At 40.4% G+C, this 26,392-nt stretch overlaps 4 protein-coding genes and 1 pseudogene across 5 annotated transcripts; 2 read left to right on the top strand and 3 right to left on the bottom strand.

Moving 5' to 3' along the window:
• Positions 1 to 2,939: 2,939 nt before the first annotated feature.
• On the top strand, positions 2,940 to 7,434 carry LOC113024961 (zinc-binding protein A33-like; annotated as a pseudogene).
• Positions 7,435 to 7,508: 74 nt separating this feature from the next.
• ighmbp2 (immunoglobulin mu DNA binding protein 2) lies at positions 7,509 to 15,064 on the bottom strand. The gene is made up of 16 exons (XM_026175758.1): positions 14,915 to 15,064; positions 13,639 to 13,721; positions 13,233 to 13,402; positions 12,613 to 12,808; positions 12,429 to 12,526; positions 12,153 to 12,316; positions 11,855 to 12,055; positions 11,623 to 11,764; positions 11,362 to 11,536; positions 10,411 to 10,593; positions 10,199 to 10,317; positions 10,010 to 10,104; positions 9,226 to 9,349; positions 8,302 to 9,111; positions 8,007 to 8,206; positions 7,509 to 7,877 (listed from the first exon to the last, which is right to left on the bottom strand). Exons 2-16 carry the CDS (start codon positions 13,713 to 13,715, stop codon positions 7,680 to 7,682), a joined length of 2,952 nt encoding a protein of 983 aa, XP_026031543.1. The 5' UTR covers positions 13,716 to 13,721; positions 14,915 to 15,064; the 3' UTR covers positions 7,509 to 7,679.
• Positions 15,065 to 15,142: 78 nt separating this feature from the next.
• Positions 15,143 to 19,268, top strand: chid1 (chitinase domain containing 1). The gene is made up of 12 exons (XM_026175761.1): positions 15,143 to 15,555; positions 15,725 to 15,868; positions 16,221 to 16,353; positions 16,454 to 16,498; positions 16,586 to 16,692; positions 16,785 to 16,846; positions 16,935 to 17,024; positions 17,141 to 17,242; positions 17,329 to 17,478; positions 18,181 to 18,261; positions 18,368 to 18,410; positions 18,494 to 19,268. Exons 1-12 carry the CDS (start codon positions 15,451 to 15,453, stop codon positions 18,590 to 18,592), a joined length of 1,161 nt encoding a protein of 386 aa, XP_026031546.1. The 5' UTR covers positions 15,143 to 15,450; the 3' UTR covers positions 18,593 to 19,268.
• A 17-nt stretch (positions 19,269 to 19,285) lies between these two features.
• gatd1 (glutamine amidotransferase class 1 domain containing 1) lies at positions 19,286 to 21,742 on the bottom strand. The gene is made up of 7 exons (XM_026175765.1): positions 21,487 to 21,742; positions 21,269 to 21,345; positions 20,112 to 20,217; positions 19,911 to 20,018; positions 19,716 to 19,807; positions 19,520 to 19,613; positions 19,286 to 19,416 (listed from the first exon to the last, which is right to left on the bottom strand). Exons 1-7 carry the CDS (start codon positions 21,533 to 21,535, stop codon positions 19,301 to 19,303), a joined length of 642 nt encoding a protein of 213 aa, XP_026031550.1. The 5' UTR covers positions 21,536 to 21,742; the 3' UTR covers positions 19,286 to 19,300.
• A 26-nt stretch (positions 21,743 to 21,768) lies between these two features.
• On the bottom strand, positions 21,769 to 26,379 carry cd151 (CD151 molecule). Of its 2 annotated transcripts, XM_026175762.1 has the most exons (9): positions 26,123 to 26,379; positions 25,162 to 25,246; positions 24,554 to 24,745; positions 23,850 to 23,924; positions 23,446 to 23,466; positions 23,095 to 23,199; positions 22,812 to 22,967; positions 22,620 to 22,706; positions 21,769 to 22,521 (listed from the first exon to the last, which is right to left on the bottom strand). In XM_026175762.1, the coding sequence occupies exons 2-9, from the start codon at positions 25,243 to 25,245 to the stop codon at positions 22,462 to 22,464; spliced, it is 780 nt and encodes a 259-aa protein (XP_026031547.1). In that variant the 5' UTR covers position 25,246; positions 26,123 to 26,379; the 3' UTR covers positions 21,769 to 22,461. The 2 variants fall into 2 exon arrangements, with proteins under 2 accessions (XP_026031547.1, XP_026031549.1); XM_026175764.1 differs by lacking the exon at positions 23,446 to 23,466.
• Positions 26,380 to 26,392: the final 13 nt, after the last annotated feature.

The raw sequence follows: 26,392 nt of genomic DNA, 5'->3' as shown, positions 1-26,392 counted from the left end.
GTCTCCAATCAATTTAAATGAGACCCTACAGGGCTTTTGTCTTCTCAAGGAATTACAAAGGAGCCGATACTTCAGACAATAGGCTGGGTCACCACCCGACTGGTACCAACTGCCCCATTTACCTTGTCGAGGAATTACAAAAAGAGCCAATACTGGCCACTTTAAACAATAGGTTGGGCCCTTGTTCGCATGGTACTCTCAACAACTAAGTGATACCCGCAGTGGGCTTTTACAATCCTGAACAAATTCAAACAATTAGCCAGCTGTTGAAAAGTTGGAGCGGGTCTGGGCGACTGGTTTTAGAAGTATCACTGTAGCGTTTATTTTCTAAAGGGCTGATGAAAAGAGCGATACTGGCTGCTTATAGCATTTATTTTCTAAAGGACTGAATGCTATTTGTAACATTTACTGTGTTAAAAACTAGCTGGCTGGCTTTGTCTCACTCTTAGTTCAACATTCCGAAATCCCGATTTTTAAATAAAATGATCGCATCAACCCTGGAAAGAAACCCCAGTAGATGTGTAAAAACTAGTTAAATTAAAACTAGGGGTTTGATTAAATGAAACGCTTGTGAACATGCTGACATCACCCATTCAGAAGAAATTCCCATTTGTGCCATTTATAAAATAAAATGCATGCCTCACTGCAAGCTGAGACATTGTCAGATTTAGAAAATTAGTGTGATTAAAACACTATTACCAACACTTTTGACTAGAGCACACCCTCTTTGTTAAGGCGCACTGTGAACCAAAACAGCTTCCACTCCGCCAAGAATGAAACAAGAAACAAAGAATTGCTTTTAAGAACACATGCATAACTGAATGTTGCGATACACCTAAGTGAAAAAATAGTTTAATTAAAAACCCTATGGTTTGATTAAATTAAAACCCCGTTAAAAACACATAAACTCATATAACCCCTCTGATACCCTGTGGTATTTCAACACCTGAACACGCATGCGCACACACACACGAAACTGGTCAAATCGGTTTGGCTGGCCGCCATCTTGGACTAGTGCCATCGAATTACTGAACGCGCATGCGCACACGCACGAAACCGGTCAAACCGGTTCTCAAACCGGTTTGGTTGGCCGCCATCTTGGATAGGTGCCATCGTTCAGTTGGCCGCCATCTTGGATAGGTGCCATCGTATTACTACTGACAATGATTCGCTAAACATGTTTGTGTTTGTTACAGTAAAAAATATAACTTTTTTCTACGCTGATTTTATGTTTTTTGTCTGAATTTAGATCAATTGTGTTAATATAGTATGTCAAAATGAAAAACGTGAGGTTGTGCTTAAAAAATGAATGATACCAAACAAGGAGGATAAATATTCTTTAAAGGTGAAACGTAGAGATGAAATCAAAAGTAGTCAAAGATCCTGGACCACAACTAGTCATATTACTCAACTTTGCAGACAAACATCACTGCATGTCTGCATGTCGCAGATGCCAACAGACTTAATAAACTGATCCGTAAGGCCAGCAATGTTGTGGGGATGGAGCTGGACTCCCTCAAGGTGGTGTCGGAGAGGCGGATGCTGTCCAAGATAAAGACAATGTTGGATAACACCTCCCACCCACTCCATGACATGTTGGTCAGTCACAGGAGCTCGTTCAGTGAGAGACTGAGATTACCGAAAAGCACCACTGAACGACACAGGAAATCATTCCTGCCTGTGGCCATCTCCCTGTACAACGCATCCACTTAACACACTGTTTGCTGCTACAACTACACATGTTTCTTTTCCAAATATTTATTTATAAGTGACTTATGTATGTATGTATGTATGTATATATATGTATATATTGTACTATTCTTAGTTAGCGTATTGTCTGTCTTGTCTTAATGTTGGTTTAAAATGGAGCACTGTAACAAAAAATAATTTCCCCCAGGGATCAATAAAGTATTCTGATTCTGATTCTGATTGATTCTGATGTCTGCATCTTGATGTAAGGTGCCCAGCTGTGGGTCGTGACCGAAAGAACGAGATCGCGGATACAAGCGGCGGAAATGGGTTTCCTCCGAAGGGTGGCCGGCCTCTCCCTTAGAGATAGGGTGAGACGTTCGGCCATTCGGGAGGGGCTCAGAGTAGAGCCGCTGCTCCTCCACATCGAAAAGAGCCAGCTGAGGTGGTTTGAGCATCTGACAAGGATGCCTCCTGGGCGAGGTTTTCCGGGCATGTCCCACCGGGAGGAGGCCCCGGGGCAGACCCAGGACACGCTGGAGAGATTATATCTCTCAGGTGGCCTGGGAACGCCTTGGTGTTCCCCCAGATAAGCTGGAGGAGGTGGCTGGAGAGAGGGAGGTCTGGCCTTCTCTGCTTGGGCTGCTTCCCCCGCGACCCGGCCCCGGATAAGTGGAAGAAGATGGATGGATGGATAGATGAGTGTATTTGTTTTTTTGTTTTTAGGTATATTTGCGTATTTATCAGACACCAAAGCGTTAAACTTGGGGTATTTGGGCCATGTTTGTCTGGGAGTCAGAGTGTTGTCACAAGGCTGCCTGTATGCTCAATATTTAGAAATACATTTTTATATAAACTTGTTAAAATTGTTTATTATGTTATTATAAAGCAGCCATGTTCATGGTGCAGGCTCTATATTTTTGCAGTCAGTAGATGAAATGGGGAACAAGATAAATAATCGGAACACGAGCTGCAATGGTTATCAGTAGCTGATACATCAGTAAGATTAATTCAGCCATTTCTCATTCATGATTTTAAACTCAAACAGAACAGGCACATTATTAAAATAAAGGAAATGAACGTAAAGTTTCTGAGAACTTTTTTATTTTTAAGCATGTATCGAGGACATTAGTCAACTTCTGCATCTATATCATCTTTGGTTATGTCTGGATGACTTGCATGATTACCCAGTTATACTAGTTGGCCAACTTCTACAGGAAGCTGTAAATATTCCCAGTTGTACCGCCTACTGTCACAATACCTGAATCAAAGAACATCACTTGACAGAAACACCTGAGCCTTCAGCCAGGGAAGTGCACCACTGTTTGCAGAGTGTGATTATTTAACTGGAAACAGAAAGGATCTCAGTTATGTCCACAACTAATCAAGACAAATGTTTTCTCCACAACCAGAAGCGGAATAGTTTTTGTCACAATGATGAAGAGCTTGTCTGTCTTGTCTGCCAACAATCGAAAGAGCACAAAGTCCATGTCTGCTGCCCAGTAGAAGAAGCAGCTGAACAGAAAAAGGTTTGTAAAAATATACATTTAAAAAAACTAATACTGGGATGAAGTTGTTGGTAGACTTACATCACAATGTAAGAAACAGATCTTTAATTAATGACTTCCATCATCACGTAATGTGTCATTTGTTCCACGAATTCTCATTATTCTTATGTCTGTAAAATGTAAGAAAATAGTGAAATGAGTGCACCCAATATGACTCAAATAATTAACAATTTTAATTCAATGTGATATTAAACAAAACCACAAAGAAAACTGATTATCAGGAACTACACAGAAATGCTATATTTTAAAATTCTTCTTCGTACATTTCAGACAAATCTCAGCCAGCCTCGAGTCCTTAAAGAAAAAACTCAAAGTACTAATCAACACAAAGGAACAATGGGAGGAAATAAAAACCCATATCCAGGTAAATGGTTTTGCGTTTCGTGAAACAATGCTGACTTTTACTGGGGCTTTTTAATGTTGCTTCTGACGAAAAAATCCCCAGCATGACAAACATTCCTTCCATTTACTAGCTTAAAAAAACCCCACATTCTTTAAAATTACAGACGCAGGCATGTGAAACTGAGACAGGAATCAAGGAAGAGTTTAAGAAGCTCCACCAGTTCCTTAAGGAGGAGGAAAACACCAGATTGCAGGCACTGAAACAGGAGGAGGAAACTAAGACTCAAATCATGTGTATGAAGCTGGAAAACATTGAAGAGCAGATCAACACACTCTCCTCCACCATCAATGATATTGAAACAGCTCTCAAAGCACAGGATGTACAGCTTCTACAGGTGCATTTACTATCATTATTTACAAGCTGTTTTTATTTATATTAACTTCTAAGTTATTTTTCCTAAAAACAGTCAAGTAAACAGTGAAAATGGCTAAACAGGACGCCCAGGTGATAATGAACATCAATATAACACACAGCATACAAAACAGTAAAATTAAAAGTATTTAGTTAGTATACATGCAAACAAGAAAATTACTGAATATTAACCAAAATCATATTTTGCATAAAATGTTTACCAACTTTATTTATTAAATTTGAAATTTCGTATTTCTTAGATTTCTTGGATTCAAACTTGGATTAGTTTGGATTAAAACATAAAATGTCAGACAAGCATTTCTCACAGACCTATTTTCCATAGTCTGGATGTAAAATGTTAGTATGCTGTATTGGTTAATCAGTATGGTCAGTTTTAAAGACACATGTAGCGTCTGACAAGTGGGGCCGACTTCAATGTGCCTGCGTTCTTTTTAATGGCCACCAGGGGGTGATCCCTGTGATTGCAAAAAGACTTCGGGACCCATTGAAGTCTATAGAAATATCGTTTTCTACCTTTACCACTGTTAACACTTTCCTGTTGAGTTCATGGTCTCAGTTACATATTTAGGGTCATATTAAATTTTTAAAAGGAGTTAATTTCATACATCTTGGTTATACTGTTTGTCAGAAAGGAAGTAACAGTTTGTGATTGACAAGTTGTTAGTCAATGAGCGTGTTACGACCCCCTCTGCTAGGCGTCAGGGAGGGAGTAACATACACGAGCCCCCCAACACAAAACTGAGTAAAGCAAAAGGTTTTAATTCCAAACTTTAAACAGAAAACCGACAGGGCTGTGCAACAGACCACTGGGCAGACAATTATTACATAAAGAAAGAACAGTCACGAGTAAAAGTTAAAGGGTAACTAAGGCAGGCTGGCCGCACACAAAATAAAAGCTAGGGTTTTAACTAAGGCAAGCCAGCTTCACGCAATCCTACTCACAGCCAGCTAGCAGCTCAAAACTCTAATCAGGCTAGGTTTAAAGCATGCACCAAGGTTCGACAAAGGTCAGCAATATGAATAAGGTCAACAAAGATCGACGAGGGAGGCATGAAGGGCAAACTGCATGTTCAGTCCTAAGCAGCCGCCACTGAGTGAAGGACCTCCAGCCTTTTGTAGCCACAGGTGGGTACGATCAGCCACTGATTGCCTCTTGGAGCATCATGGGATCCCGGGGCAGCCAATCGTCCGTGTGGTCTGGCACACTTCATTCTGCATAAGTGAGGGTTGGCACGGGTCTCCCAGTAACCAATCACACACGAGTCCTGGAACACATTGATTTACCTAGAGGAAGGCGGGGCCACCTGAGGCCGGAGGCCGTAACAGAGCGTATGGCTTGACAGTCAGACCTGCACCGACTCACTGCATCCGGTTACAAAATCGCTACGTCCATCTCTTACAGTGTCCATGGTTGTAACCCATTAGTTTGTGTCCTGTTTTGGAGCCTCAAATCTTCCTTTGTTGCCATCATCTTGTTGAGAAATCCAAAAAAAAGAACTCAGGAATGGGCAAATACTTTTTCACAGCATTGTACCTGTTTTAACACTACATAACGCATAAATAACGGCTTTTTTTCCTGGTGTAGAGCTCATAATATGAACTTTTAAACCTAGTTTAGTTGGCAATTACAGTTTTGGCACTTCTGATTTGCTTCATTTCGGCTGCTTATGTGCGCTATCATGCAAGGAGGAAGCCATATTTGAACAGTGCAGAAGTACCTTTGTGTCTTGTGGACCAAGACGCCTTTGAAATGAACTGTTTCAAAGTGGTAAAGTGTTCAGCGAGTCCAAATTAGACGTTCTTGTTGATAATCGTGGATGCTCTGTCCTCCGGGCTAAAGAGGAGGGAGACTTTGCAGTGTGTTATCAGCATTCGGTTCAAAATCCAACATTGTGGTACGGGAGTACAGGAGGTTTGCATGTTTTGGAAGGAACTATGAATGAATGCAGACCATCACACTTCTTCCTCCATGTTTGACAGTTGATGGCAAACACTGTGGAACCATCCTTTTGCCTACTTGATGGCAGTGGTGTTTCACGGCCCAGGCAAGCCTCTTTGTTTTATTCTGATGCCATAGTTAGCTTCCATGGTCTGCTCACAGACAGAGGGGGTTGTAAGTAATCCAGAAAAGTTGGAACACTTGTAGGAAATAACAGCACCAACTTTCAAGGCTTGATCAACCTCTATTACTGCAGAACAGCTTTAAATTGTTAAACCATTTTGTGTTTCCTAAAAAAGAAAGAAAAAAAGGCCTTTTTGTATACATTTAAAATGTACATTATTTTTTAGTTTTGGGTAACCTTATCTTTTTTTAGCCTGTGGCAGTTCACCGCTTACCTTTGTACCATTTCAAGCTATTCATTGGAGTTGAACGACTTGAATTGCAATACAAAACTGAAACTTTTGAACGGTAGTGCACATATGTGTGTCTTTGAATTACTGTACAGGTTTAATACTTTCAGCCGTTTCCAGATGTGCAACTCTATTTCACACATGATTTCATAATGTACTCTCTTTCACATTCTCTCTTCAACTTAAGGACTACAAGAAGACAAAGAAAATGTAAGCATAACCCACTATCTGTTAAAATCAGCATTGATCCTTTCCATGAGAGAATGCTGTAACAACTTAACATGTTTCAGGCTTCAGTGGAAAATTGGAGAGCCAGAGGTCATCAGAGATATCCTGATAAACTCTGCAAAGCATCTGGGATCACTTAAGTTTTCATATTTGGAAGAAGGTGGAAGACAGTGTCAGATGTGGTGGGTTAAAGAAAAAGATTTTACTCTAAATCTATCATATTTTCAACTAACTGAATTTTATGGTTTCCAGTTCCTGTTGTTTTGGATCCAAACACTGCCCATTTCAACTTACTCTGAAGAACTGTCCTGTGTGCAATACAGCAGCAAGAAGCTCCTACCCAACAATCCCGAACGCCTTGTCAGCCGTATTTCTGTGCTGGGAGCCACTGGTTTTACATCTGGAAAGCACAGTTGGACTGTAGATGTGGGCCAAGGCAAAGACTGGTACATCGGAGTGGCTCTAGACTCCATCCAAAGAAAGAATACCATCTTCCTCAGCCCTGCTGAGGGTTTCTGGGTAATTGGCTTGAGCAATGGAGACTCACTGTGGGCACAGACCACACCTCGCTCCAAGCTCCCAATGAAGGAGAAGCCCAACAGGATTACAGTCGAGCTGGACTATGACAGGGGAAAAGTCGTTTTCATCAATGCTGCAGATTCTACAAAGATCCACACATTCAAAGACAAATTTACTGAGAAGGTTTTCCCCTACTTTTCCCCCGGATTGTGTAAGGATGTGCAAAACGCGAGTCCATTGACAATCTGTCCCCAGATAATCAAAGTGAAAGTAGAATAGCTTCCCATTTCTGTAGAGTTAAAAGGCAGGCTCCATTACGTGTCATAACAGTACTAGTAATGTATGCAATAAATATTGTGACTGAAACACAATGAAAATGTTTTGTAATTAAAATTATTTATTTAAATAAGAGTTTTTCAGCAGGAAATTGTACTTTACTGTATCAAACTGAGGTCCAAAGAGCAAGAAAATAAAAAATTTCAAACACTCTTTTAGCTTTCTCAGAACGAAGTCTTTAGATTTATTTAAATTTAGTGTCAAGTTAACCATTAACCATCCTTCTCTTTGTTTTTTGGCTTCCTCTGTGACGCCATGTCTTTTAGCTTAGAGTCCAATTTTCTTTGCAGATAGGCCTTCTTATTGTGGTCCATAGATTTGTCTTTCTTCCCACTCCCAGCATAAAGAACACCCTCTTTACTTATCCTCATTCGAGCATGAGACTTGGCTTTATCTCCACAACCGTGAACCTGAAAAGTATTTGCAAGACGTCAATCAGACTTTCACATAAAAAAAACATAAATTCCACAGATGCTTGGCAGGTGTTACCTGTTAACCTACACGTCAAACATACTACTCAGTTGAGGCGTGCCTCTTACCTCTGGTATATGATGACTGAGACAATACTGCCTGTTACAGAACAGGCAGAGCTGCCCGAGTGTTAGCACAGATGCTTTGCACTTGACAAAACTACAAACACTGTCGGCCTTCATGACACTACTGATGAGTGTGTCGAAGTCGTCATCTGGAGCAGAGGCAGCAGCGATGTCGCAGGCCCCAGCCTTGGTTCGATTTTTTCCTGGGGTTGAAACATGATGCAGAGTTAAGCTGTTAGAAAGCTGATGGGTAAGAAAACACCTTTAAATGCTTTGTTTAGACTCTTCTGATGCAAACCTTTTGCTTTTTTTGATGAGTGGCCTTGAGCTGGATGAATGTTGTTCTGTTGCTTTTTTTGTTGAGCGTTTTCTTCCCTTTTCTTCTGCTCCCTCTTCATCCTCTCTAAATGTAAACTTTTCAGGTCTAAGGGGGGTTGAGACGATGGCTCACTTTTTGAATCTGGGATCGTTTCCTCTTCCTCTTCTGTTGCTGCTCGTGCTTCCTCTTTGGCTGGTTTTGACACTGGGGGTCTGGAGACAGTGATACACCTCTCACTTCCCTCTCCTTTGCTCTCATGAATGAGGCCCAGCTCCTCAGCGATCTCATGGACCAGCAGCCGGTCATGAGAGTTAAACGATGACGGAAACTGTAGCTCACTCTGGTTTAAGTCCTTCATAAACCTTTCCACCTGCTCTCTGATCTCAGCGCGTCTGCCCTTACTCTGCTCTTGCTCTGCTGATGTGCTAGACTTTGTTTGCTTCTCTGAACCAGCTGCATTTTCCTTGCTGCTGCTACCAGCAGATTTTTTCTGTCCTGGCTTTGCTTTACTGGAGGGCTGATCCTTGACCTTGTGTTTGGTAGATGTGGAGGTGCTGGAAGAGGCTGTTTTCGCATCTTTGTGGTCACGGGTGTAATTTTGTGGTACGATGTCTTGAATGTACTCGAACGCTGTTCTGACCTCACCAAACTCAGTCATGTGATCAATCAGGGATTTCAGAAAACCGTGATTCTGAACGGTTTGAGTGTCACACACGACAGCGATGTGTCGTCTTGCACGCGTAACGGCAACATTTATCCTTCTGTCCTCTGCTAGAAATCCAACTTCACCTAAAATAAATGGAATCAGTGGGAAAAAAAAAATTGTGATAGCCTGTTGTTTATGTTTAATGCAGCTAACATCTGCAATTCTGTGACAGAATTAAAAGGAATGTCATGAATTACCTTTTCTGTTGGATCGAACTAACGACAACACGACAGCCTCTTTTTCCCTGCCCTGAAATCCATCCACTGATTTTATCTCGAGCTCTGGATGCTTTGCAGAAAGTTTTTGACGTAGAAGATCGACCTGTACGGAGAGAAAAACGGTTGTTATATTCAAAACAGCACTGTTATATCGATTTTCCTTGGCAGCTGTGGTTTAAGTGGTATAACGGAATGTCTACCAATTAGGTCGGAATGACGGAATGTCTGTGAGCCCGAGTTGCCACCAATTGCAGTGTGAGTGTGTGAATGTTAGATAAAAGAACTGTATGAATGTGTGTGATTGGCTGAATGAGACTTAGAAAAGGCTTTGAGTGCTCAAAATTAAGTAGAACGACATTATATAAGTACCAGTGTGTTTACCATGTACCATTTAAATGATAAAGCTTCGGGTGTTTATTTTTATCAAAGGGAAAGATGTTTTTACATACATACATGCAAATTTATTGCACACTGTGGTCAAATGTTTGTGCACGTTGGAGGTATTTCTTCTCTGTTGGGGGAATTATTTATTTTTTATTTTTTTAAGCAATGTAATACACATATCACTTTTCTTTAAAGTAATGCATTAAGTTACTTAAAAGCTAAGTCATTCTTTATACTAGTCTTTACATCCTTTTTGCATTTCCCTAATCACTGTGCTATGATGATCTGACCTTCAGGAAAAAAAATTTAATAATTCTCCCTGGAATTTTGAAACCAATCAGTTACTTTCAGTGCTGCCAGTCTCATTTCTGTGACTTACTTGTAGATTGTATGGAGCAATAACAGCTATGTCTTTAGCTTTAACTCCAGCTTCAGTCAGAGCTTTTATGTGCAGATCGACGATGTCGACCTCACCTGAGGAAACACATCACACGCTGTTAAACTGTCATACCACACAAGCAGTAAACATAGATGGCTTGTTTACAAGCTAAAATTAAAAAAGAATAACCTGTGTTGCCTTTGGACTGCTCATCTGCGACCTCCATTTCACTCAGACCACACCCTGCTGTGTCAATAAGAAGCAGCGGCGTGCTGGTCTCTTCAACGCATGCGACTCCTGCTAGATCTCTGTTTTGAGCGACATTTTTAAATGAATCCAAAGATTCATCCGTCACCAGAACTCAAATATGAGATGCTTTAAAATAGTACATTGAGTCTCACTTCAGTAAATGTCCCTCCACAGAGCTGTGAGCGGTCAGTCTTCCATGGTACATCTCCTTGGAGGCCCACTGCATAATGGCACTGTTCATGCGGTACTGAACTGTCAGCATACGAACCACCGAGTCCCCGTACATCTGGATAAGTCTCTCCATAAGACTCAGAGATAAGCCTTTTGATGCAGCCCTGTATGCAACAGAACAACATAAAAATTTTAGAGATTTACATTTTAATTTCTGAAAACCAGCCTCATTCGCATTCACATCAACGGCCAATTTAGAATACACATTTAACCCAACCCCACTAACTGCACATCTTTGGACTGTGGGAGAAAGCCAGAATACCAGGAGAGATCCCTGCTGTACCCTGCCTCTCGCCCTGTGACAACTGGAATAGGTTACCGCCCTGCACAACCCTGAATTGGAAAAGTGGAAAAAAATGGATGGCGCATCGATGACTTCTTTCTATAACTGATTTGATACTGGGATTAAAAGTGCATTAGGATGAGATCTCTGAACCACCAGTACACACAGAAGAGCTGATTAGAGCTAGAAAAACCTGTTTCGGTGTTTTAAAAAGCAACAGACTGGAAAACTATGAAACCTATCCTTTAACCAAGCTTGTTGTTTTTATAATCAGAAATCTGAATGCTTCAGAAAATGTGTCAAAAGTGCTTTTTAAAGGAAAAATTAAAATTCTAAAAACTATTTCTAGTGACATCCTTTGGATTTTGTCCTCCACTTTTAACTCCAGAGGCTTAATAAAAGCAGGCGGTGAATGTCTCATTGTTCAGGTTATGTTACAATTCATTTACATACTGGCAACAGATAAATGCTACATCGTGTATTTTAAGGTTAAAAACTTCTGGGACTTGAGGAAAAAAAGTCACAACGGTATAGATATCAAATGCTGAATATTATGAATGCATAAAAAACCCAAACTTGAATTTTTTACATTTGTGATTTAATGGTAGGTGGTAACTGCTTGTAGTCTCCAGCCAGGATGCACTTGCGCGCTCTAAGCAGGGCGATCCAGCAGCTGCTCTCCAGTGCCTGAGCACACTCGTCTATCACCACCCAGTCAAAATGTTCAGCTGGCAGGAACTTCAGAGGCCCGTCATCGCAGGCACCTGCACACACGCAGACAAGCGCTCTCCGATTACCTTTCATCATTACTCCAGCATCTGAATGACACTGTCATCGGGCCATTACTCACCTGTGTTGGTTGATAACACAACGTCAGCACTTTTAAGGATCTGGGCGATGGCTGCTGCCTCTCTGCTTTTCAGCTCTTTTCTCAGCTCTCCTATTTCTCGTTTCATGTTCCCCCGTTCTCCTTTCTCCTTTTTCATTCCCGTCTTGGAACAATCACAACATCACAACATCACAAATCATTTGAGACGGCACTAAAATGACATGTTAGCGGGACACCACACTATAATACTCACAAATGCTTTATCAATGTCCTTCCGGATCTCAGCGATGATGTTTGCGTTGTCACTCTGAGCCAGGATGGCATCCAGTGAATGTTTCTGTATGGACTCCAGTAGCCTGGCTGGGTGACCCAGCCTCAGGACCTTGGCTTTGCCCTGGGCTAACCTCTCCACTAAATTATCCACCGCCACATTTGAAGGAGCACAGCACAGGATCTGCACAGTCACAAGAGCCAAAGTGATCCTGTCTAGACTAGAGTTGTGGCATTGATAACATTCTTCTTTATACACTAACAAATTCACATTTTTGCACCTTTTGCCCCTGTTTGACAGCTTGCAGGATGATTTCCACCACAGTGGTGGTCTTCCCAGTGCCCGGAGGCCCATGAATCACTGCAAGCTCTCTCTGTGACAGAGCGAAGAATACAGCTTCTCTTTGGGAGTCATCCAAGTTTGAGTTAAAGAATTCAACCTTATCTGATGAAATAAAACAGAGGCAAACACCAATGCGCTGAACGTTATATATGCATATGGAAACTTAGATTTCTAAACAATCTTTTAATTAAAACAGGAGCTAATATTTACTCACTTGGTTGTGACTGAGAAGTAGGTTTTGTGTCTCCAAAGAGGACACTTATTAAATTGGAAGCTGGTCCATTGTTGTATCCATTTAATGTATTCAAAGCACTGCAAGCAGAAACCCCATGGGTTAAGTTTCAAAAGTGTACTGATTCACATGCACCGAGGTATTTTTGGTTACAGATATTCCTCACCGTTTCATTCGTTTGTAAGTGACGTCGTTTGCTAACTTTAAAAGGTTGTAAAGTGCATCTGAATCTAAACTGTGGCCATCCTTTAAATCATCAAAGGCCACACTTACAGATGCTTGGCCGACCCTTGTCACAATCCCAGTACTGATCTGTGAGGCTGCAGTGCATCCAGTAGTGTCATACAAGCCAACTATATCACCTGCAAAGACAGACACATACCTCACTGTAATATAAACATAATTTAATTACATTTTATTTATATAGTGCAAATCAGAACAACCATTTCTAAAGGTGCTTTATATTGTGAGGTAAATCTCTATAATAATGGAGAGACAACCCCCTATGAGCAAGCACTTGACAAAAGTGGGAAAGCAAAGCTTTTAATAGGAAGACACCTCTGACAGAACCAGGCTCAGGAAGGGGCAGCCATCTGCTGCGACTTGTTGGTGTTGAAGAGAGCCTAGTCTTGTTACAGGATAACTAAGTGAGGATTCATGGTCACCTGATCCAGCCTTAACTATAAGCTTTATCAAAAAAGAAAATTTTAAGCCTCATCATAAAAGGAAAAGGGCCTCAAAGCTGAACACTCTGCCTCATAAAGTAAAAACAGACGTCAATCTCACCAGGTCCGAAGCTGTTGCTTGGCAGAGATGAGAACCCAAGATGCTTTCTTGGCTCCAAGATGACGACTGTGCGGCCGTAGAGGCCTGTGGACTGACTTCCTATCTGCAGTTTCAGCAGGCAAACACCTTTGTTTTGAAGATCCTTGAGAGAAATGTTCTCCTGCCATACCCTGAGGGCACAAAAAAGGGAAATCACGAGTGACAACTGTTGATAACCACATTTGGTTTTAGATTATTTTCAGGAGAAATCTCTGTGTTTAGAAACAAATCCATTTTTTAAAACCACACCTTAATCTCTCTGAAAACAATTTAAATACAAATAATAAAAACATCTTTATGTCGCACAGTTCAGCAAACTAAATTCTGCAGTGTGACCGTTTGACAGTGCAGATGTGACATTACATACCTGGTCTCCTCTATCTCAGCCTCCCGCTCCTCCTGCAGAAGCTCGAGTGTCTTTGACACAAACTTTTCCAAGGCCATTACTCACTGAAATGGTAACAGAACAAGATGTTTCTAGCACATCATCTGATTTTTAGAAAAACATCTCTACATGCTATAATATTTATAATGTGCAAAGATTGATAAATAATCTTAATTTTGTGATTTATGGATTAGTTAAATTGACATTTCATCCACTTTAATACTAAAGTATAGTTTTGCTTCCAACGTTCATGCTTCTTCTACCTTCTGTTTAACTTTTTTACAGTTTTATTTCTATACACCTTTTCTCTGGGTTACAAAAAAATGATTTAATGTTCTACAAAAAAACTCAAACAAATAACAAACAAAATATTCAAAGCAATAATAGTTATTCATGATCATACTACTACTAAGCTGCAGCAGCTTCATTGGCTCCCAGTCAAATATCGTATCAATTTCAAAATACTCTTCTACACATCTATGGCTATTCATCATCTCTCTCCTGCATATCTCTCTGATCTGGTTCAGATCACCACCCCATCTCTGTGTCTTAGATCTTCTTCTCTTTCTCTGTCCCCTCTCCCCGTCTTGCCACCATGGGGAGCAGGGCTTGCTCTGCTCCTCGACTCTGGAATTCCCTACCTCCTGATTTAAGAAATATCACTTCCTTCTCTCTCTTTAAGTCCCAACTCAAAACTCACTTGTTCAAAATAGCTTATCCCACATAACCTCTCCACTCTGCTATTTTAAATTTGTTTTATGTCTTGTGCTTTTATGATTGTGTAAACTGCTTGCTTTTAGTGTTCTGCTGTGTACAGTGTCCTTGAGTGTTCTGAAAGGCGCTTTCAAATAAAATGTATTATTATTATCATTATTATTATTATTATTATTACGACACAGGTTAAATTGGTCTTAACCATATTTAAATATTTTTGTACTTTTTCTGTATTTCTCCTCCTAAATAATTCGTCCGAAACTGAATCTACTAGCCTGTACACCCACTACTGTATTTATTTTATTTTTAATTTGGGGAAAACGACAAAAACAACAAAGGAAAAACTGTAAAATTTAAAAAAAAAGCTGTAAAATAAAAAGCACTAGGACCCACACTTAGTTATTATAGATGAAAGTAACCCTTAAAAAAGAAGCAGGGTATAGGTAAATCGTTTCAACGCACAAACATGTTAAAGCTAAATGCTAACATCACAGCCACGGTCATTTTACTTTACGAGCAGTTAGCAAGCGAGAACTGCACTCACCTGTTAGCGCCTGAAACCTAAAGACGGAAAAGCCAAATTTAACGTTAGTTAATCATGCTAAATAACTTGGAAATGTAACACCCTCTCTATCATTACTAAGGTGGATTTGTTTGGTTCCTGTTCTCTTCCTTGTTTGTGTTTTACTGGTTGACAAACTCGGCACACTGCCACCTATAGGCTCGGATGTCACAAACACGCACCTTTTATTTTGAAAAATGCAAACCCCGGAAGTTTCCTGGCGAGGCTGACGCTTCAGAAGCACATTGAGATAAGTTGTCAGTCAAACAGACACCAACCGCCTGACATCAAAAGCTTTCAGTCTGTTTATGGTTATTTAGGGTAGTATGTTTTAGCAGGACGAGCCGGGCCGCTTTGGGTTACTGCTCTGCTTGATTTTAGGCCGCGGGAGGATATGGTGGTTTCTAATCTCACACATCCCAGTAAAGGAAGGAAACACTTGCACTGCAAATCTGCAGACCTCAGCTAGCCAATCTTATATTTAACTGCTCTGTGTTTTTTAAATTGGCTTTTTGGAAATGAGAGCCTCGTTGGTCTTCCTTCATATCGTCTCAAGCTGCTGGCTGGTCAGTGCCACACTTTCAAAAACCGATGCAAAGAAGTCGCACAAAGCTGAAGCTGAGGTGAGTAACTTCAGGTCTTAATCTTTAAACTGGTTCGAGCTGTTCTGTGCTGTCAGGTCAAACAGGTCTGAATGCGTTTGCCTAAAATGTCCTTGGTCTCCTGTCTCCGTCCTGTCGTGGTTATCTGTTACTGAAACGGGCTCTTTTCTCTTTGATCTCACTTGTTTAGACATCTCCAGCAGAATTATCTGTACTGGAGAGAAACCTTGTTGTGTCAGACCCGCACTGGAAAGACATAGCGAAGGAGGAAAAGAGATACTGTGCACACATCAAGAAAACGTTTCAAGGACCAGTGCTTGGATATGTGACACCCGTAAGTCTGAAATCCAGTCACAATTATATCTCCTTGTTCTCCTGCTGAATTTAAACGTTTGACAATAGTGTGTAAGTGATGGGACAGACCATAGCCATGTGGACTCCAGTGAGTAGATTTATCAGTTGATAGATAATGAATCATTAACTGGTTTGATAATCACATTCTAATTTCTTAATCTTTATTAGCTGTCACCAAAAAATCTATCCAATCCCCCCTCATCTATGACACTGGTAAAACTTTAATTTAATATGCTTATGGTCATGTAAGAAAATTAAAAACCTGCCCTTTAGGGTTTCATATGTACGTTTTAGCACAGTCAAAGACACAACTTATTTTTCTCATCCTGCAGTGGAATTCCCACGGCTATGACGTTGCCAAGATGTTTGGGTCCAAGCTAACTTCGGTGTCACCGGTGTGGCTTCAGCTGCGCAGACGAGGACCTGAAACCTTTGACGTTATGGGACTCCACGATCACGATCCAGGCAGATGATCCACTTTTTTCCTTAACTTTATCACTGATTAAAGCCTCACCTTAAGTCACGGATGAACATGAGGTAAAAGAGTGTCTTTTGATCTTTTCAGGCTGGGTCAAAGCTGTACGCAAGTCTAACAAAAAAGTCAGGATTGGTGAGTGAATGCCAACTTTACTGCCCACAGGTACTCAAGTCTGATTGTGTGGATTCAGATTAGTTCATTTTCTTTTTTAACCATCAGTGCCTCGGCTCTTATTTGATGGCTGGTCCTACCAGGACTACATGGCAGTATTTGGAAGTGAGGATGAAATTGACGAGTTGGGAACTGAGCTGGTGGATGTTGCAAAAGTAAATAAGTAGTGTTTGTGTCTTTAATTCCAATAAAACCTTGTTTTTGGTTTATTCGGTGACTGATTAACGTAAAAACCGTGGTTTTGCAGACTGAAGGTTTCGATGGCTTCACCTTGGAGTTGTGGAGTCAGCTGGGAGGTAACAAAAGAAAGTGAGTGATTCTGTTGCAAGCCCCGATCACAAGTTTTGCTTTGTCTGAGGTTAATCAATAATCAAGCATTTCTGATCTACCCACACAGGGAACTGGTCCATTTGGTGAAACACATATGCGAGACTTTGAAAGCTAAAAGATTAGACTGCATTCTTGTTATTCCACCAGCAGTAACAAGGTGAATTCATTTATTTTGCATTCAGCAGCTATAAATGCTAAAACAAACAAACAAACAACAACAACAAAAACAATCAGTGTGATTGGTTTAGATTTGTTTTTCCTGTGAATTATCAGCACAGGGCAGCCGGGTATGTTTGGCAGGGAGGAGTTTGAGCAGTTGGCCCCAGTCGTCGATGGATTCAGTCTCATGACATATGACTATTCCAGTGGTGCCAGGTGAGTACATGGCACAGGTGATGCGACAAGAGGATTCAAACTGGCGTTAATCCAGTTTTCTGAGTTGTGTGCTGTTGTTGTTATAGGCCGGGCCCTAGCTCTCCGCTGCCCTGGGTCAGAGACTGTGTCCTCCAGCTTGCACCAAACTCTCAGTGGAGGGAGAAGATTCTGCTTGGACTCAATCTGTACGGCCTTGATTTTGCAAGCCAGGGAACAGAGCCAGTCCTGGGAACAAGGTGAGCTGAAACTCTAGCTATTGCTGCAATACTTTAACCTCCTAAGACCCGAACTCTTCCACGGCATGCATTTTTAATTTCTCTTTGATATTTGGGCTGATCTGAAAAAGTCTTTTCCTGCTTTTTCACACATTTTCAGTCCAGTCCTGACCATTTCCATTACAGTTTTTTTGTTAAACCACTTAACCCTGATCTATAAATCACTCAGCATAAAAAAAGGTACCTAACTCGAAGGACGCACTAGTGTTGTGTCTGCACATAGTAGATGACTTGGCAAAGAACCAGTTTTGGAGTTTGACACAAAATCATATTTTTGCAATAAAAAGGTGATTCTCAAAGAGTAAACATAGCATACCTCGACAAGGTGTGCAGCATCCTTAAACATTTACTGCATAGCATTCAGACTGTGTTGACTTTCAAGCTCATTAGAATTGTAGAAACTCTGGTAATTCCACGTATGTTTGCATGGATTTAAAAAAAAAAAAAAAAAAAAAAATTTGGTTCCCTTTCTTTTAGCAAAATAAAAAGAATTACAGGGTGGCTCAGGACTTTTTCACAGTACTAAACGTAATTTTCTGACTGCAAGTAGCATGAGCTTTTTATTTATAGTAAAAAATGGCGATAAGTTGGAGTAAAGAGTCGATTGAGAACTTTGACATGGACTTGAAGCCTCTTACCGCACTCGTCTGTGGTTTCCTGCAGGTACATCGAGATCTTGCGAGAACACAGGCCAAAGGTTCTCTGGGATGAATACTCTGCAGAGCATTACTTCACTTACAAGAGGTATTAATTTAATAAAACATCAGGGTTTAAACAATATTTCGAGGTTATTTAAATGTCCCGAGAGCTTTTCTTGATTAAATATCCTGTCCTTTGCCTTTTATTTTAGGAACAATGCAGTTAAGCATGTGGTGTACTACCCTTCACTGAAGGTAAAACTGTTCACTTCTGCAATTAAAAGAATAGGAGTATTAATCATCAATGAGTGATTAATATTATTTCAACTGTTTTACAGTCAATCGACCTGAGGATTTCTTTAGCTGCTGAACTGGGAACAGGAATTTCCTTGTGGGAATTGGGACAAGGACTGGATTATTTCTATGATCTGCTATAAGAGTTGGACTTGTTGGCGAACACTGTGAATCTCGGATTGACACAATATATCTATATTTTTTGTCATTGAAGTCAGTGCCGTTTTGTTTTTTTTTCCTATCTCGACATCTGCAGTGAGCCACTGACGGGGTTTAATTAACGCTCAACTTGTTTGAGGGTCGTGAATGTATCGAGCTCTTGAATGACACGGCGGTTTATTTTTAGGCATCTGCAACCAACAAAAAAAGGTACTTCAGTGTATTTTATTTATTTTCTGTGATGATACGATTTAAAAAAAAGAAAGAAAAAAAGTACAGATTAGTACATCTCTGCATTCAACAAAAGAAGCTGCATGATTATCAGTATGTATCCATTTTAATTAAGGGTTTATTTATATTTGGAGGCCTTCAGACATCTGCAGCATCGCTTCAGTCCAACGCCTAAAATCATCTGTGCTCTTAAAAAGATTCATCCATCAGCAACAATACATCTGCTCCTGATGCTTTATTTTTTATTATGTTTGAATCTACACAATCCTGTTGCTTTTACTCGGTTTATAATAACAGCATCAACAAATAACCAAGTGGTATGTTGCAGTTTTGCCAAACATCTCTTTCTGACCCAGCATTTTTCTGATACTTGTTCAAAATAAATGTTTAATTACATGAATATAAAAGTGGGACGACAAAGCTGTCGAATCGGAGCATTCCTCGTGTATTATTTCAGGTTTTTATTTGGCATTACAGAGCAGGATTAGATTATTTACAGCGAGCAAGGTTGATTGCATGTTCTGTCCAGTTATGAGGTGCCTGTCTACGACCACATGCATGGCATCTTCTTGACTTGCTGCAAAAAAAAAAAAAAAAACCCCCACAGAGACGAACATCAGACTGTTTTAGAAATAATTATTTGGTATTTGACTCTTCTGTTATTAGCAGGGTAAGCTCACCTGTGTACGATCCACCGCTGTCTTTCACGAAGTCTTCTACAATCAAGGGCAGGTTGGCAAAATCAGGTTCCCGCACCAGTTCAAACACTGAAGGCTATTAAGATCAACAAGTTGGTGTTACTAAATACAGCAAACATGTGATAGCTGAACAAATATATGGGTTATATTTCCCCTAGTGAGTTCACCAAACACTAACCCCTGTTAAGCTGTAGCCACTGAAAATCCACCTCTGTCCTTCAGTGGCACAACACAGTGCAGACACTCCCTGTCCTACTGCACACACCGGCTCTGCACAGAGGGGAAAAAAACCAAGCAAACCACATGTACATGTGTTCCTAAAAAAAACAACAAGAAAAATACATACAGATGTTAAAACAAGCCCCAAGCTCACTTTGTTGAGAGATGAAGTGCGCGAGAATGCGGTGCAGAGAGCCGCTGTGTGCCAGGTCATTCAGCGCTCCAGGGCAGTGTGGGATGAGCAGTGCCTGGTATCGGGCACCTTAAAAGGGGTCATCGTGACACAAGTGAGCAGATAGTAGTTAAAGCAGCAGACATGAAAACGGCCGAATGGGCATGAAATAAATATTCTCACCATCTATGGATTCAAGTTTGGCTGGTGTTGCGTAGGGTTTCACACTGAAGTCCTGCACCCATCTAGCTGTGCTTTCATCAACCCCAACAAAGTCTATTGGCTTCCCCTGCAACCACAGAAACACTTCTGTACAGGGTAACATCACACACCCAGGGTAATGATCACAAAGTGGACAAGAACTATTTCCAAGAACTGGGTTGCATCTTAAAGCGCATGTCCGTGACCTTTCAGATGTAGTAGTAGGGTGAAAGCAGGGTATAAAAGACAACTTTTTTTTCGGGTGTGTAAGTCCATCTCTACAAACATGGATCTAATAATGTATCTTTGTTGCGATAATATTTAAATTCTTGAAACTGGTGGTTGATAAATATTTTAAACTCAGGGTTCTGATCATTTTACCTGCCCTACCAGGATGAGCTACCAGTAGGAGAAAAAAAATGGATTTTGCGATTGGCAATGTAGCTGCAATTTTATAACAAACTTGGATTTCAGGAAAAAACACTTTTTTTTTTTTAGTAACACCCATATATTTGTATAAATGTGATGCTACTGTTGCACAGGGACAATGGGTGTCACAGTGAAACGAGGTACTTGTTTGTCCTGGAGTTTCTTTTTCTTCTTTCATTCATCACCCTTGATTATACCGCTGGTCTTTTTTTTTTTTCTTTCTTTTTTTTTTTTTTTAAATCCTACAAGATACATCACTTTCTAATTTTAGCAACACTCCACTGACTAGAAGCACCACTCTGTGGTCCTTTTGGTAACTATCTATTCTACATGCACCTATTTCAAAGTTATTTGAATGAACTTTAATTTCAGTACTCACCAGGACATAAAAACCGCATACAAGGAATCACCACAAAAGTTTAGTGATAAAGAGATTGCTGAATTTCCCCAAAATAAGGTACCCCCCCCCAAAGAAAATATCGTGGAATTTTTTTTCTTTACCACCATATTTAAAAACAAACAAACGAAAAGAAAAAGTAAAAAAAAGAAAAGACGTGCTTATTTATTTATTTAAATTTCTCCTTTGATTTTTTTTTTTTTTTTAATCTGCGCAGTTGTCATGGAGACTGTCTACGTAAGTACGGACTAACGCGCTTAGGTCACGACAGCTGTTCGTGTATCTGCTATTTGCTTGTCAGGTGGAGTCTTACCCCTGGTGTGGCTGTCTGTAGGTTAAAGACCGGACTACAAAGGCTGAAGGACTGATGGAAAGATTTCGCAGACACCCCTGAATAAACAAAATGTGTGAGATAAAACGCTTTAGAGAGCTCATGCTAGTTCTGCAGCTCTAAGTAAGTCAAAGCTAACGGACAAATTCATGAATGATTGAGAACAGCCGAGCTGTTCAAAGTAAAGCTAACGGGCTCACCTTGAGAAGAAGCACTCGCCACTATCAAACACGTTGGTTTCGCTGACATTTTAATAATATTTGCTTTAAATTATAAAGAAAAACCTTGAGGGTGAGACGATGCAAAAGAAATACGCGAGGAGGGTGTACAGTCAGCTGACAACAACATCCGCTTATAAGTTTCAAAATAAAAGTTCAGTCGGAGAAATTATCTGAGAATTTGGGTGGAAATTATAAGGAAGTATCTTTTATTTGCATCCAACAAAGAAAAATAGTTCTTTATATTAGTTTTTTAAATACACATTTGTAATGACTATACATAAAAAAGCAATTAAAAAGACAAACAGAGAAGCGGCCACAACATGCTCATATTGCTCTGCTTTTTAAATATACACCACTCATTTTAAAGAGTTAAAAATCCTTTGTGACCTAAATTAAAGAATACATAAACACATGCAAAGCTGTTTTTGCGAGAACAAATGAGCAGTGCTGTCCAGCAGCATCGCAGTGTTTGAAGTAACTATGCAGCATCGTAGGACTGTGGGAAAAAATACTTTTTTGGGGTGGTGGGGTTATAATAATTTGGAAAACATTTTAGAAGTTGTGTTAAATTTTGTGATGTTTAAAAAAACTACAGTGATCCCTACAAGGGTGTCACAGTGGTGTGGTGGTTAGCATTATCATAGCAAGAAGATTCTGGGTGCAAATCCAACCTGGGGCCTTTCTGTGTGGAGTTTGCATGTTCTCTGCAGGTACTCCAACTTCCACCGACAGTGTGCACAAGGTTGGGTTAATTGGTGATTCTAAATTCTGTTGGTGTGAATGGTTGTCTGTCCTCATGTATTAGCCCTGTGACAGATTGGTGACCTGTCCAAGGGTGTACCCTCCCTCTCGCCATATGACTGCTAGGATAAGCTCCAGCACCCATCCCCACGGTCATGAATTGGACAATTGGAAGAAAATGAATAGATGGATGGGGAGGGGGGAAGTACAAAATTAGTATGGATCTTCTTTCAAATTCCGGTAAAGGCAGCATGTAAACATCATCCCCAGAAGCTGAAACAAAACAGACACAAAGACCTCATTATTTCCAGACTCCATTAAAATAGATGTTCATATTTATCTCCGTTTTGCTCAGCAGTAAAAGCTTTCACCTGTAGAAATGCAATCCCTATACCAACTGCACCGAGAATATATAACTGACTCAAGAGGAATTCCTCTAACTTCATGATGCAGCCTCCCTGAGAGCACAAGAACAGGGGAGAAAAAAAAGAATAAATAATAATATCTTGTTATCATGTGAAATTTAGCCACGCTGCGTCGATGGAGAGCTTTCTCGTTTTTACCTCCACTCTGTAGATGTTGGAGGGATGGTCCCTGCGGCCGCAGAGTTCACCTGGAGTTTTACAGCAGCTATCGGGAACAAGACGCTCGTTCTCTGCTGCCTGGATCCACACACTGTCGCTCCAGTCTGAGAAGTTGTGGCTACCACAACACTTAAACTGAGAGGGAAAATAATGAGAAAATTGCAGTTAACACAGAATTTCATTATTAATCATGTCCAGTCTTACTGATGTTACTCATTTTTTATTCAAGCCTTTTTCTGAAACAAATTCTCCTTTTCCACACCTCCTGATGTAGTTTGTCCACAGCCTGTGTGATGCTCTCCTCTCCTGGCTGCTGGTATTTCTGCTGCATGGTCACTTTCAGGTTCTGTTTGAGCTCTTCATCCAGCTGTGAGACAGGAGAAGCTCTTTAGTACCTCCCATCAACAAAAATAGCTCCTGATCAAGTTTCCTCCTTCCCCCGTAACATTCCTGTCTACCTGAGCAATACCCACAGATAACTCAAAATATATGAGCACAGATTCTATGACCTCACTCCCTGATTCTAATGAAGACTCTTGCAAATAAAAATAACCTCAACCTGTCAGAACTAAAACAGACTGATATAAAGGAGAAACACACTGCAGTAGATTACCTGGTAGCAGAAAGGGAAACACTAGAGCAAGAAAAAAGGGGGAAGAAAGAGAGGCGTGAGAAGGATGGGGGAAAAATGGACAAATGAACATGCACAGAAAAGCATGTAAAACACACTTCACAAAGGAGTGCAGCAACTGAGTGGTTGTTAGATTTGACATTAAAATGATGCAAAGCTAGGAGAAATACTTGAAAGGAAAGTAGAATTAATAAAATACACATAATGCAAGCAGAAAGACAAAAAAAAAGACATTTGTAATTTCTGGGGTGAAATTTAAATGATGAATAGATATAACCATAAAAAGTACTGGAAGCTGTGCAAGTTATAGCAAAATAAACTGTATGTCACTATTTACTTTTGTCTCTATATACAAACAGATACAAATAGAAAGTATGGCACCTCACCTCTTGGTAGTTAATGTATGCCAGAACACCAGCAATGATTTCCAGAAGGAAAATACAGAGCAACAAGATCAGATACTGTAGGCAGAGACATAACAAAAATGACTATGAATACAGTGAAATGCCATTATTTTGCACCATTTTGCAGGTATAATGTCACTGAACATATCTGTGCATGGCTACAAAATACAAACATCATACTCCAGAAAATAAGTGATTAAATGGTGGGAAAGGAAGGTGCTCATTATAAAGATTGCGGGGAGTATGACCATAGAGATATACCACTGAGTCTGAGTGATATCCTCACAGACCCTCTGTCTGTCTGTCTGTCTGTCTCACTCACACACACTCATAAGTCCAAGCAGCAGCTTGTGATGCCCTTCATTCCTCTGGCATGAGCCACACTCTATATCTAAACTCTTAAAGACACACTGTGCATGACTTTATCTGTTATATCTGACAGGCATGCCTGGCATAATGAGCTGCACTGAGTGCAGGCAGACGAGACAGAAGGTCACCAAGGATTAGCTTTCAATACACAACCTGGACCAGGGGGTGAGAGTGTATAAACATGGACTTAAAAGTGCCATGGTTTCTCATGTGGACTAATGAAAAAAGGATTTCAGCTTCTGTGGAGTGAAGTGAAACGGGCAAGAAAAATCAGTTTTTCTGTAACAGGTAGTATTTTGTGGGCGTGGTCACCGTACCACAATCAAAAGACTCTTCATCTCGTTCAGCGTGGCACAGCAGCCGATTATCCCGGTCACTATCACGATGACTCCAGCAGCTATCAGGATGTACGCCGAAGTTGCATAGAAGCTGGAGCTCAGCAAACTGATGTAGTCGCTCTTTTCCACCAGAGTCCACACGCCCACCGCCAACACAGCCCCACCTGCCAGCTGACAGAACATACCGTTACCAGCTCAACTCAAACCAGATGCTCGTAGTGAGAATGCAGCACATAAGTTATAACTTTGCTCTTAAAATGTGATCACACTGGACAACGCCTCATTCTTTCAGTGTAAGCCCTGAGAGACTAGAACATCAGTCTATTCTTAAAGCCTAAAGGAAATTGCAGTTAATAAAGTAAAAATAAGTAAATAAAAAAGTTTGTATGTTTTTTTTCCGTTTTTTTTTTAATGTGTCTGTGTACAAAGGAAGTCATCTTAATGTCTATGGCATTTTAAGCACTGCACAAATTTAATGTTGCAACTTTAAATCAATTACAACTGACTGAATTAAGATGACATCGTTCAAAAGTTGCTTTTGTAATCTAAAATTCAGTGAAAATCTTTGCACTTTTATATTAACCTACCCAGAAAAGAACATTGAAAAGAAAAAGAAGATACTTCAGACAAATCGTCCCGCAGGCGTGCTTTTTTTCACGTCGAACTTCCATTCTGTTAAAAAAGGGGAATTATTAATGTTAGCAGTGTTCAAGCTGATACAGTAAAGAAACAACCAAATATTCGATGGCACATCTCAGTCTCCCCCTAAAGGGATTACTACAAGATACTGAGAGCAAAACTGCAGGCTATACCCCCCCCACTGCAAGATTTACACAGATTTCTGTTCCTATCCTTTATAATGGAAAGCTGTATTAGTGTCATATGTGATGTAGTTATACATGCAGTTTATTTCTATATCAGTTTCCTCTTTCAGTTCCCTTTAGTCCTGCCTTTGCCGTGGGTTGCAGAACAATTGGGCTTTTTGTGACAGCTATTGTTGAGATTGTACCTTAGTCTTTGTGCAGTAGCTCGAGGTGCTATAAGAGTGCAATGGAAAAGAGCTCAGAGATGAAATCAAATATGTTGTGGGGAAAACATACTTAACGTCCTGTGTCACATATCATCCAGCAGACACACATCCGTCCCCCGTTTCAGTAACATAATCTGATCGTCTCATTCTTCAGTGATTTTGTGTTAGCTTTTCACTCTTTACTTCAGGCTCAAGTCAAATGTTGTTATTCTTGCCTAAACAGAACTTTCCTGGTGCTTCTATTTTGAGAGAAGTCATGATCCTGAGCATCATGGGAAATGTTTTTCTTTTCTGTTTTTTATATTTTAAACACAAATGAACATCTTTGTTTACAAACATATATAAAGAACAGTTAAAAAGATAACACGTATAAACCTGATTAAAATATACTTTTAAGACAATCTTAATGTGTAAGTACGACTGAAAACAATATCACCGTGGTCATATTCAGAGTTATTTTTAACTCATTATGTCATGGAAAAACTGCTCTGTTTTCACACAGACCAAAATACTCCTACCTGGTTTAGATGGTGGACCTCCCAAAGGATGTAGATTATCAGGGTAACGTCTTCTCAGAGTCTGCCGACCTCAGCGTCCAACTGTCTTTGAAGGTTGAGCGCAACAGTGTAAGTTCTCAGCTGACAGTCACACTCGAGCCTCCCACTCAAGGGTCTGAGCGTCTGTCCTCTTTTGGCACAACAGGCTGCTCGCCCCTCTGCAAGCTGTACTTGTCTGCCCCCAGCTGGTTTCCCATGCATACGAGCTCTACTTGCTTTAAAGCATGCAGC

This window comes from Astatotilapia calliptera, chromosome 7, assembly GCF_900246225.1.
Source record: "Astatotilapia calliptera chromosome 7, fAstCal1.2, whole genome shotgun sequence".
NCBI classification, from domain to species: domain Eukaryota; kingdom Metazoa; phylum Chordata; class Actinopteri; order Cichliformes; family Cichlidae; genus Astatotilapia; species Astatotilapia calliptera.
The sequence above is the reverse complement of the archived record's forward strand: the minus strand, read 5'-3'. Positions and strand labels throughout refer to the sequence as shown.

Excerpts from the sequence above, each read along its gene's own strand:
- ighmbp2 (XM_026175758.1), bottom strand. The coding sequence starts at position 13,715 with ATGGCCTTGGAAAAGTTTGTGTCAAAGACACTCGAGCTTCTGCAGGAG. Across the intron at positions 10,594-11,361 it reads CCTACCATTAAATCACAAAT|GGCTGCATCAAAAGGCTTAT; the intron begins GTAAAAAATTCA and ends TGTTGCATACAG. Across the intron at positions 9,350-10,009 it reads TTGCTCCATACAATCTACAA|GTCGATCTTCTACGTCAAAA; the intron begins GTAAGTCACAGA and ends CTCTCCGTACAG.
- chid1 (XM_026175761.1), top strand. The coding sequence starts at position 15,451 with ATGAGAGCCTCGTTGGTCTTCCTTCATATCGTCTCAAGCTGCTGGCTG. Across the intron at positions 17,025-17,140 it reads ATTCCACCAGCAGTAACAAG|CACAGGGCAGCCGGGTATGT; the intron begins GTGAATTCATTT and ends GTGAATTATCAG. Across the intron at positions 18,262-18,367 it reads CATTACTTCACTTACAAGAG|GAACAATGCAGTTAAGCATG; the intron begins GTATTAATTTAA and ends CTTTTATTTTAG.
- gatd1 (XM_026175765.1), bottom strand. The coding sequence starts at position 21,535 with ATGTCAGCGAAACCAACGTGTTTGATAGTGGCGAGTGCTTCTTCTCAA. Across the intron at positions 20,019-20,111 it reads CAAACTTGAATCCATAGATG|GTGCCCGATACCAGGCACTG; the intron begins GTGAGAATATTT and ends ACCCCTTTTAAG. Across the intron at positions 19,614-19,715 it reads GTGGCTACAGCTTAACAGGG|CCTTCAGTGTTTGAACTGGT; the intron begins GTTAGTGTTTGG and ends TGATCTTAATAG.
- cd151 (XM_026175762.1), bottom strand. The coding sequence starts at position 25,245 with ATGGAAGTTCGACGTGAAAAAAAGCACGCCTGCGGGACGATTTGTCTG. Across the intron at positions 23,925-24,553 it reads TGAAGAGTCTTTTGATTGTG|TATCTGATCTTGTTGCTCTG; the intron begins GTACGGTGACCA and ends CTCTGCCTACAG. Across the intron at positions 22,707-22,811 it reads CCAACATCTACAGAGTGGAG|GGAGGCTGCATCATGAAGTT; the intron begins GTAAAAACGAGA and ends TTGTGCTCTCAG.